This window comes from Pyxicephalus adspersus, chromosome 7 (assembly GCF_032062135.1).
Source record: "Pyxicephalus adspersus chromosome 7, UCB_Pads_2.0, whole genome shotgun sequence".
Classification (NCBI taxonomy): domain Eukaryota; kingdom Metazoa; phylum Chordata; class Amphibia; order Anura; family Pyxicephalidae; genus Pyxicephalus; species Pyxicephalus adspersus.
The window spans coordinates 54137556-54149814 of record NC_092864.1 but is presented as its reverse complement, the minus strand read 5'-3'; the positions used below and the strand labels follow the sequence as shown (position 1 = coordinate 54149814).

The 12259-nt window shown below is 35.7% G+C and overlaps 1 protein-coding gene across 5 annotated transcripts in view; it reads right to left on the bottom strand.

The window, feature by feature from the left end:
• Nucleotides 1-12259, bottom strand: part of AGAP1 (ArfGAP with GTPase domain, ankyrin repeat and PH domain 1) — a 232650-nt gene that overhangs the window by 26975 nt on the left and 193416 nt on the right. For 3 of the 5 annotated variants that reach the window (XM_072418502.1, XM_072418503.1, XM_072418500.1), the window contains 2 exons: nucleotides 9427-9501; nucleotides 1459-1613 (listed from right to left, as the gene is read on the bottom strand). In XM_072418502.1, the coding sequence (XP_072274603.1) occupies nucleotides 1459-1613; nucleotides 9427-9501 (230 nt within the window). The remainder of the gene's footprint in view (nucleotides 1-1458; nucleotides 1614-9426; nucleotides 9502-12259) is intronic. The other 2 variants (XM_072418504.1, XM_072418501.1) reach the window with 1 other exon arrangement.

Sequence of the window (12259 nt, the reverse complement as noted above, 5' to 3'; positions counted from 1 at the left end):
GAACACCCGGCGTTCGTGTACGAGTCCCTCGGTGATTCCTGATGTCCGTGCATGCGCCCGTCGATGGGGGTCGTAGCGGGAAGTTCAAATATTTTGTATTGGATTCAATACAAAGTCCTGTATCGAATCCAATACAAAATAATACAAAATATATTTACGTGGTTTTGTCTATAGGTATGTGACGTTGGACTCTGTTTTAAAATTTACCACACTAGGGAGGTGTTTTAGAAAAATATATTACTATACAGTATACCGAATTATTGCATTTTCAGTATTTTTCATTTATTTATATATTCTTGTTTAAGCTGATTTTTGTGTCTTTTATTTATTTATTTATTTTTTTTTTTTACATGATTGTGTGTTTCAAACATTTTTTATATTCATGATATCTACTAGAACCCTGTTCGGACATATTTCTGTAAGTTACAGGTCTACAATTAAAAAAAAAAATTTCTTAAAAAACAGTGTACCGCTTTTGGTACAGAAATCTAGACATCAGTGTAACGCCCGGGTGGTTAAGTTCTATATAGGTTTTAGCTATATTATCCATATCTATATCTGCTTATTTCATATTGGTCCCTCGCAAAATGAGTCAGCTGACTGACTGAAATCAATGCACTCGCAGTGGGGATAATATTTTACATTAATGATTAAAAACACCAAAACAAAGTGTATATCCATTTACTATGTAACCTACATATCTCTAAGTCTCTATTAACCCCCCTAGCGGTATGCCCGAGTCTGACTAGGGGTCGATTTTACATGCAATAAACGGTTTTCCCGAGTCAGACTCAGGGTACCTAAAAGCAGAATAAAAACCCACTTACCTTGTTCCGTTGCTGTATCCCAGCGTCTTGCTGGTCCTCGCAGGTCCTGGGGACATGTCTGCCTCCCATGATGTCCAGCCGCTAAGTGCAGAGACGTCCTACGGGGTTTCCCGGTGACGTCAGTGCATGTGTCAGGGCGGCTGGGACTTAGCGGCGGGAAATCAAACAGTTTTGTATTAGATTCAATACAAAATAGCTGCATTGAGTCCAATACAAAGAAATATTTATATATATATATATATATATATATATATATGCTGCTGTACAGTTTTATTACATTATACATTATTTTTTTATTAACAGATTCTTGTGTTTTTTTTGTAAGGTTTAATATTAAATTTAATAACTATTAGACATGTGTCGGTGAGTTATGCCTAAGAATTATAGGTTTACAATGTAAAATAAATTTCCATGCAAAAAATTGGTACGCTTTTTGTATGGAAATACGGTCAGAATCAGACTGCTAGGGGGGTTAAGGTTAAAATGTGATGCAGGCGAATATAGGATCTAGCAAAACAAACAAGTATAAAGGATCTGTTCAATAGGCGAAAAATGAAATGACCTCCATTTTGACAACCATTTATGCTCTCCAGATACATTTTAACTAAACTATGGCATGATGAATGCTCACCTTGTTTTTGCTACTTTCACAAGACTGCAGACTGGCAAGAATCTGGCTCTCTATGGCCTGTACCCAGGCGTCCCGTTCTTCATAACTTGTAGCTTCAAAATGCCAACTCTGGCCAGTAAGAGACACAATGATGAACTCAAAGTTCTCCTCTTGTTCTGAAACAAAGAAAGGTTGAACAAAAAAAAAACTTTGTCAAATGTCAAATCTTTTGTTATGCCACTGAATATCACACCACACTTCAATGATTATTGTAAAGCTGAGTGTCCCCCAGTGAGGCTTATACTAAACAAGCAGTATAACAAAAAAAGGTGCTACTCATAGAAGCCATTTGTTTAATTTTTCCTAATCCACACTCAAAACATGACCGGTTGTTAAAGGCTTTATTTCATTGTTTGGATATTTGCCCTAATCAAGTTCTTCTAATGTAGCTCAGGATATTTGTAAATTAGTAGTATTAATTAATTAATTAAGTAGTAAAATGCATTTATAAATACATGTAAAGGGAGCAGCTTGAAGGTAATAAACTTTTTTTTATGGGTCAGCCATATTTTCACGTTATATTTACAGGCCCCTTCTTCATATTCTACAGTGTCCCACAGTGGATGTGAATTTAAAACTTTGGGTCTGACATCCACACTTACCACAGAAGCAGAAGGTTGTACAGAAGAATCCCCCCTCATAAATAAAACACTTCTGTCCATCAGTATCTGTCCAGTAGCAAGCATAACAGTAGAATGAATGCAATAGAGGGCAGAGCAAATGGTGCACAGAAAACCCAAACACTGGTAAAGGCAACAGCAAACAGCCAAATAAAGTGGCACCACCTTACAGCCATCAGACCATCACTTAATCCAGCCAAAAAAGTCAGGAATGGAAGGCTAATATGGAATATTTATTAGCCTATACATCTGTGGACTGTGGCTGACATGTATCAGGGGTAAAAGATTGGACAGCTTAGAAAACCTTGCCAGTTAGATAAAAATTCCCCAAAAATGTGATGTCAAGTATTCAAGATTATGCCCTCAGCATCCTAGTATATAGTGTTTTTTAAACAGTTCCTACATATATGATTTTTCCTTAAATCAGCTGCACAAGAACCATCTGCAGGATATATAGGTATTATTGAAATCAAAGCTGCAGGTTTAGAAATACTAAATATTTTTTAAATGTAATTAACATCTTAGCACTAATATGAGATTTTAGCGTCTAGTTTACATCTACGCATCTGCTTATTTAACAGAGATATTACAGTGTACTAAGTGAATATATATGAGGTGAAAATGAATGCAAGTGCTCCCCTTTTCATGAGGCGGGGTGCATGTGTGTAAAGGAATGTGCAATACTACAGCAAGCTTTACACAGTCAATGACTTTCAGGGAACTTCATTCCTTTTATTAGTGCTAAATAAGTTTTATATTTATACTTGAGGGTGTGTATATATTTTGTGCTAAGCAAATTTTTAAGTATTGAATATAATTTTTTAATTTTATAATGTAATTTTTTGTTAATGATTTTATATATTTACATTATTAGCTCTCTTGAAATGGATGCAGATACAGAAAAATGTTGGATTTCCTGAAACCTTAAAAATAAAATAATAATAAGTGTACAGTGTTCTACCCAAACACTTTTAGCAGGTGCACCACACAGCACTTTTCAATTTACACCCAGCTATTCTTGGGTGGTTACTGAAAAGTTGGGTCATAGTATCATAGTGCCACCCACCTACAGCTACCTCCCTCCCAAAATGTCTGGGGAGAACATTCTGAGTGTAAAACAATTATGGTACATCACTTTAGATATAGGCTACCGTCCCTTCATACATTTGTTGTAGGAATATATATATATATATATATATATATATATATAAATATAAATATAAATATAAGTTATACTAATATTTCACTTACCCCAATATAAAATAAAAATCACATAAAGACTGTTGGGTGGTCTAATGAATTAATATTGTTTTAAAGACTTTGTGTTATGCTAATATGTTGCATGATTTTCATCACTTGCTACTGAGACCTTTAACATCGTTTTGCTAATGGCGGTATTTTAGCACATTTAGCTTTTTAGCACAAAGCTGCCAGATGACTATTAGAAAGTTGTTGCTTTCATGTGATTAAATTGTCCATGTAGCATAGGAGTGTGTGTGTGTGTGTGTGTGTGTGTGTGTGTAACTGCTCTACACAAAATAGATGTAAAAGAACACGTTAAACCATTCATTATTGGAATTCATAAATGAATAAAGCAAACATATTCATGTACACACAAGGTCCACGCTGCAGAATGAATTTACAGTTGAGCTTCAGCCATTATGAAAACACATACACAGCACACAGAATATAGAGCCATGTATACTTCAAATATCAAACATGAAACACAGTAAGAAACAAAAGATCCACACAGCATACAGAATACAAAGCAATGGAAAGCAATGCAGAGGATGACAGGTTTGCATACATTTCTCAAAGAACATCTAGGAGGAAATTAATATGGGAAGTGCCATCTTGTTTTAAAGATGCTGGCTTCGGGTAACTTATCTGGAACAAGCATGCATTCAGTGAAGTCTGCATTTCATGCTTGTATCAGGTCAGCAGACTCGAGAAGGCAGTTTCAGAAATTAAACCCTTTACAAAAGACAATAATGACAACTCCCAAATGTTTACTCACTAATAAGTTACACACTGTTTTACCATAATCTTGATCACTGCTGGAATACTCCTGAAAACATTTACAGGATTTACACATGCCTCTGCTCCCGGACATTCCCAAATAGGCATACAAGCACCTAAATTACTGATCTATTTGAACATAGCTGCTTTTATAGGAGAACTGGTAACTTACAAAGTATGGAAGGCTAACACAAGCAACTGGCCTTTTCATAGCAGGGACCGTATTCTGGTTATCTGTCTATATTATGTTGACAGATAGATGTTGTCTTAGCAGATGTAGTTTATTTTAACATACCTTTTCTAAAGGTTTAATACTCTCTTTAGTCCAGTAAAGCACTGTGTAATATGTGGGTGCTATATAAATACTGGCTAATAATATTAATAATGAAAGTGGTGGGACTGTAATTGTTCATAAACCATTTATAAACCATAAACATATCAGTGTCAAAACAGAGTTGCTTTTCTTTTGCCGTTGAGGTTTTTCCACTAAGATGCTGCAAGCTAAGTTCAAAGTAGATACTTATTCAGCCCCTGATTTCACCTATAATGTCACTTGTGGAAGAACCGATTGTTAAAACCCAAATATATATATATATATATATATATATATATATATATATATATATATATATATATAGTAGCTTTGGCTTAATTTAGGAGTAATTTGCCTTTATTCCTAATTAGCAATTTATGATTTCTCAATCCAGGAGGATTTGATAGATTCATTATTAAATATTTTGTCATTTAATATTTGCCTTATTCCATCCTAAGAAACATAGTTCACTTGCAGATTTTCTTTTTAGATGTGGAATGAGCAACACAAAGTTTCTGTTTCTGGAACATACTCTTTTCTGTCCTCCACGCTTTTCTCTTATAGTCTGGCTTTGCAGTGTGGCTTTTCACTTCCCTATAGCAATCGGTATTATAGGTAAGCTAACTCTGCTGTCTTGACATGAAACACAGAGGATTTGGTGTCTAATTAAAAGGTGGATCCCCAGGGCTACATTATTTTCTGGAGTCAATGATGACACCATGTTGTGGCTGTAGTATCCAGCCAGAAAACTCACTATTGTGTCAAGTAGATCTTAGTAATAACTATAACAGCTCTGGGGCAAATAAAGCCAGCCTCAAGAGTATGCAGAAGGCCACCCCCTAATCATATCGAATTATGGCACAGAGAGTGTTAAGTCAAAGGGAGGCAGAGCTGGAAATCTTAAATAAATAAAATCCAATCTTTTATTAACCAAAAGCCAGCATGACGCGTCCCCCAGTCGGGATCCAGCAAGTCAATTTGTGACCCCTGACCTCCCTGACCTTTAAAAAAACGGCAGCCTGCGCATGCAAATGGCGTCCGCCATAAGATCGGCGGGGGAGAGACGGGGGGGAGGGAGTTGAGTCTCGGGAACGAGAAAAAGACGCGGGAGAGTGGAGAAGGGAGAGGGGGGGAAAAAAACAAAAAACAAATTAAAAAGCTGTTACTTAAATGTCACAGAACACAATTGTTTTTGGCTACAGATCATTACACCTGATACGAACACATTACACATACAACCACATTATGTGTGTATATATATATATATATATATATATATATATATATATATATATGTGTGTGTGTGTGTGTGTGTGTGTGTGTGTGTATATACACATACGTTACATATATTCTCATCTGTCTCTCTCTCTCTAAACACAGATCAATATAAATCTGTGTTTATATGTATAAACACATTTATACTCATACCTATTTTGTGCCTATTTTTTTGTCTTTCTACAATAATAAAAAAAAAAGACTTGATATCTTTAAACAGCCATGAATGTCTACATAAAATCTGTTACAATGACAAGTGTTAAGACGTTTGACATTTTATGTAACCTTGTCATCTATGTCACAACAAACTATTGTCTCTTTTTATTATTGTTATCTGATTTTTAAGGCTCCAAAAGGTTCCATACAGAGTGAATTGAAAAAGATACATTGTCAAGAAGTCAGGTACAGAAAAGGAAATATCTCCAGCAAGATCAAACCATTCCAATAAATATCTTTACTTGTGATGAGACCATGACACTTATATGCAGAGCCTGTTCAATGCAATTCAATGCAGCAAGCATCAATAGTTTGTGATATGCACATAATGACGCTTGACATGACATCTTATAAACAGCTGTCATTTTTCCTGGTGCACAAGTCCAAACTCTAGTTAGAGGCAACCTAATTCAATAAAGATAACCAACTAAAAGGTTCAGTAACCAATGGTCAGGTTATTCTACAGGGTTTTACAGACAACCTCCCCCCACACCCCACACCCCCATCAACCTTTTTCCTACGTTTTTTTTTTTCTTCTTATCTTCCCTTTTTGTTATCTTTTTCTCCTTACTTCTTTCTCTTGTTGCCATCTCCCACTACATCCATGTTCTCCTATTCTTTTTATAATTTTTTTCTCCAAGATTCCTATTTTTACAGTTCTCCAACGCCCATGAAAGGTAAAAGGGTTTGAGCCCAACTAACCTGGGCTTAACTTTATCCTCCAGACATCTCATTTCTTAGATGTTGATCAATTTAGGACACAATGTATTGTTAAATACCTACAGCAGGTATAATCTGACATGACCACATTTTCCATGCTATGCTGTGTCAATGAATACCAATACAAGCCTATTTAAAGGCCAGCTGGTTAGGGCATGTGAATAAAAGTTACATATCAGATATGCATTCTTTTTGACGGAGGTATACGGTACTCAGTAGAGTTGGATATGCTTTTAAAACCTTCCTGCTGAAAGGATAACTTCAAACAAACTTTTTTTAAATATAGTTTTAGATTTGGTTAGAGAAAGGGTTGGAACCTCAAGTCTGTTATTCACTGTTGTCTCTATCACCATTGGGAAGACCTTATCTGCCTAATACCTGTCCTGATTACCATTATCAGGGAAAATCCTAAATGTAATTGTCACCAGAATTGAGTGGATATTTTTTTTAATGTAGACAATTTTTCCTTAGAGAGATTTGTTCTTTCTCCTATGTCTCTGCAACAGTAAGTGCAGCAAAAGCTGCCCTATAGGGACAGAAAAAAAAAAGCAAAAAAAACAAAAAACACCAAAAAGTTCTATTTCTTGCATCACTCTACTGTTCAGTACTAAGAAAATGTTTTTTTTAATGCAGCAAAATGGTAATGGTGTTACACAGTCTGTTAATCAGATTCTTTATTACACCAATATGTTCAGTCTGAAAAGAATGGCTAATTAAAAAGGTTTCAAGAGTCAATAAAAGTGTACAGAGGCTTTTGGTAGCCTATATTTTGCTACACACGTTCCTAATAAAACATTGTACAACGAAACACACCTGAAAATTCAAGGCATAATGTACTATGGTAGTAACATTTCTCAGTAACTCAGATCTAAATATTTTAAAAATATGAAGTAAGTATGAGTTTAGCTAAACTAATCACAAAATGTCTGAGAAAATTCTCATACATCATGGTATATCTAGTAGAAGAATTTTTTAACTCAACTTATATTTTTACCATTGAAACATTACTTTGATTGTCCAAGGTCTTCAAATCTTATGATTGCCAGGAAAATCCCCCAGCATTTTTTTAAACAAGGTAAGACACCCTAATTCAATGGAAACTGGCAAGACAAATGTTGGTTGTCCAAGAATAGAATGGGAGATTGCATAAATCTGTAAGGATGTTTGCATAGGTGTTGGTCATTCAATTTTTCTGAAGGTATGAATTTATGTTATATTACTAGGGAAGAGATGGTAAAACAGCACAATATGAAACAAATTTGGTATTAATGATATTAAGGATACATTTATTTAGGATTTTATGCAACAAGTAGTTGCATAAGTGTGCTACTGTCCATTGTGATGCTGACCATATTCATTATATTGAATAAAGGAAACACACAGAAACAAAAAGAAATATGTGCAGCAGTCTGTGGAAAACACACACTGCACTACATTAAATATAGTAAAGACGTAAAACATTATTTTCTATGCAATATCTGATGTTCCTGCATGTCTGACACTATATATAAAGCAGTGTATGCAGACTTCTTGCCACACTTTTTTTATTTAGTTAACACGGGAGAACCAATTGAAATAACTTGAAAACCCCTGGAATAATTAATATAGTACAGTACATTTACTGTTGTGGTGAATGGGCAGAATGCTGCGTACAATACTGCTCAGTAGAATGTCTCCCTTACTGATAGCCAAAAAGATCATTGGTGTCAGGTAAATTGACCTGAGAGAGAAGCACCAATTGCTCATCATACAAGGAACCCCTAGGAACCTCTGGAGAAACAGATTATAACAGGTTCACTCTAAACACTGACTCAGGAAAAAAGCACTAAGAGCATTTCACAAGTATGGAAAAACTCCTTAAGAACTAATAGGTTCATTATATTACATTCAAATTGTATCATATATTTAAAAGCTACACAAAACATGCATTTTTCATGCATTCTGAAAGAATAAATGGAAATGTCTGCATGAATGCACATATAACAACAATACAATGCACAACATGGTCAGTGTGATTCATTTACTCAATCTAGGTCTTACGTTAAAAAAAACAAAACAGGAAAAAAAAACAATGCAATTAGGCTCTTCCTTGCTTTTAGTATTCTGAAGTAAGAAATGGAAGCATTTAACTGTGTACTATGACCAACAAAAACAGCTCTTCCTGTAAATCAAATGACGGGTGACCTCCAGAGGTTGCAAGCAGCCGACAAGGTATATAAGGGTTCACGATTTGAATGTGTATCAGCATGGTCTCTTATATTTACCACTCTGAGCATCAGGAATACAGTTTAAACACCCAATTTAAATTATCCATTAGAAAGAATCGAAAATCCAGCAAGGGTGTCCATAAACCTTGGTCAATAAAGAAAGCAAAAAGGTGTGAGAGGTGGGACAGCTGCATTTGACTATCAGCATCTTGGATGGTTAGATGCTACTTGGAAAGGTCCCATCTGCCAATACAGCTTAAACCTGCAAGACCAATGACTGAATAGACTCTGTAAGCATACAGCACGTAGAAATGAACTTTAGTTATTAATAGTTACGCCAGTATTAGTTATAAACTTTGTATTTCGAAAAGCCACATTCGTTAACAATGTATGAAATAGCAAGTATTTTCCTGGAAATGAGAGTAGCAGAAGAACAAGGACATAAAACACAGACAGAGGAAGCAGTGCGATCAGTGGGAAAGACATGCAAATAAAGTAGAGGGAGCACATGCAGAGAAAAGCAAGAACAGAGGAGGGCTCAGTGAGGGGCACGTGTTACCTTCTGTGTTGGCGTTGCCGCTGTAAACATTTCGCAGGCTGCCAACACGGTTAAGTTTCCATGCTTTGCGTTTAGCTGCATCCAGAGAGCAAAAGGGAAGGAGAAACGGAGAAAAAGAAAATAAATGGGGAAAAAAAGAAAGGAGAAAGGGAGAGAAAGACAGATGGCCTAAAGGGTAGGAAGGAGGTCCTGTATACGAAAGCGTGTTTCCAGTGATTTTTACATAAAATATTTTGTTTTAAAATCTCACCATTACATTCACTTAGAGCAAGCTAGCCGTATGCACTTCACCAGGTGCATTGGTTTAACAGGTATAAAACAAAAGCAGGCAAAACTACTCAATTTACATGGAAAATACAAGCAAAAATTGGTCTGTAGTCCTGTTCTAGGGTAACTAAGCAGCTCCACAATAAGTAAAGTATGGTGCCTAAGCATTGTCACTATTGAACAGGAACTGTGCTACTGGAAGAATCACCAGGTAAACTTTAGGAAAAAAGAAAGATAGAAAGATAATCCTGCTAAACACTGAAAAGATATGAATATTTATTTTTTGTGGTTTGTTGGGTTTGATACCCTTTATTGTGAGAAGGTGGGTAGGGCATCATCTAAGCAACAAAACAGTGCTGCCAGATGAGTAAACAAAGTCATGGGACTAGGCAAAACTTATCCAAGAAAAGAAGAACCATTAGTGATAAGTGAAGGAGATGGAGTGACAGATGAAGGGGATCATTTTTGAAGAAAGATAAAAGAAAAGGATGAAAAGTTGAAGAAGGAAACATCTGATAACAGAGAGGGCTGTAAACTTTCCCATCCACCTTCATTCCTTGCTAGCACCCTGATTGACCTTTATCTTCTTCTTTAAATGTCAAAACAGTTTATGAAATATATGAAAACTTTTAAAGCCAGAATAAAAACCTTGTAAATAGAGTTTTGTATAGATTCATGTATTGTCTGGCTAAAATGAGAAATAAACTGAAGGCAATCTAATAGAAAAACAACAGCTCACACATATGAACACCTGCTGCATGTTGCTCCTAGAACTGCCAAAGCTCCCCAGAAAAAAAAATGAAAATGAAAATAAAAAGTGGTAGAAGAGAAAAAAGAAGTATGGGAATTGACAGCACTTGGGGGGATGGTAGGGAATGGATTTGTGAAGTAAATAGAAATTCAAAGCGTGTTTAAGGCAAAGTAAAAATATAAATATTTAGTACATAAATGGAATGGAACTGGAATGCATGCATACGTCCCCAAGTTTTATCTCTAACATGCTGCAAGTACAGAAAAATACCAGTTGCTGCGCCAGAATTACAGAATGCTAATACTTTCTGTTTTGACAGAACAACCCTGCATATTCCATTTATGACAGATTCCAAAAAGAGCACAGAGGGCACAGAACGCTCCACATCTTGTCCCCCCACACCCATCTCCATGACCCATCCTTGCACACAGGCAGAAAGCATTGGAAGTTATCAGCTCATGAGATTTCTGGCAACACCAAGAGATATTTTTGCAATAAACAAGTATGACAAAAACACTTTCAATTTTATAATTAGCAGACCAAATTACAGCAAGTAAGATGATGTCATTATTGGGGTTCACACTTCATGAAATCAGCAATGTCAATGGAAAACTGTGGTGTAGGAAGGGGAAGAAAAGACAGTGGTAATGGTGGAGGTGAGTGAGAGATTACCACATGGAACACATATATATGAGAGGGAAGAAGACTGGAGCCAGAAAGAGTGAAAAAAAGAAACAAAACATTTGTGAAACAAAGAAAAATAAACAGATGAGAGAGTAGTAAAAGGTAAGCTAAGTATCTTGCAGATGGAAAAAAAGAACATTTATCCCATTTACATAAGGGAGTAGCACTCTGAACCAATTGTGTTTTGCACAATGCTGTCAATCACATTGTGGATGAGCCTTATAAAGGGGGAAAAAAGAAATAATTTCATCATTGTGTCGTTGCTCTTGCACTGTTCAGGGTGGGCCCTTGGACCAGAATGTATTGCTTAAATGCAGTGCAAAAAACTAGCTTTCTTGTACTTAGATCATAACATTAGGTAAACAAAATAAAAAAATCTTTGGTCAGGTAAAACATTTGTCATATATGCACTTCCACTGTGTATTCAGTGGTTCAGCTTTAGTTGGGTTTTGCCCAGGTTTCAGATGCCATATAGAATTATATTCATTAATCAGATGCTGCTTTCATGTGAAGTAGCTGTTTGGGGAATCAGAACATGCATCACGCCATCTTTATTTCAATTGATGAAATGCAGTACTTTTCACGTTGCATAAAACTGAAATAATGGCAGACAACATGGCAGGAACATATAAACATGGAACTTAACACAATAAACGCACTTGGTAATTCTTGCCTATGGTAAAGTACACCTTCAAAATACTCACACTGTCCTTTGTATGCAGTAGAGACACAAAAACCTTCTGAGTATAATACAGATGCATCTTGATTGATCTTTAAAAACTAAAAGAACACAATGTCCTCTGCATAATACACAGAGACTGTGCTCTAGGTATAATTCAGATAGACATGCTGGTTGGTGTACAATAGATGTAAGACCCCTTTGTGTATGATACAGATACACCAGGGGAGTGCAACTGCTTAAAAAAGGATTGAAAAACTGTCCATTTTAAGATTTTTCTTTTTCACACAGATGTTCCAGTCACCGGTTCATTCATTTTGTTTATATCATTTGTATTAAAACTGAAACCGATTTGGCCCTTAAAAATGAAGCTGACATTCTCGAATTCCATTATCAGTATTCTGTATAATCTAATTACATATATCGTTTTGGTAGAGTTCACGTTTGTCCCT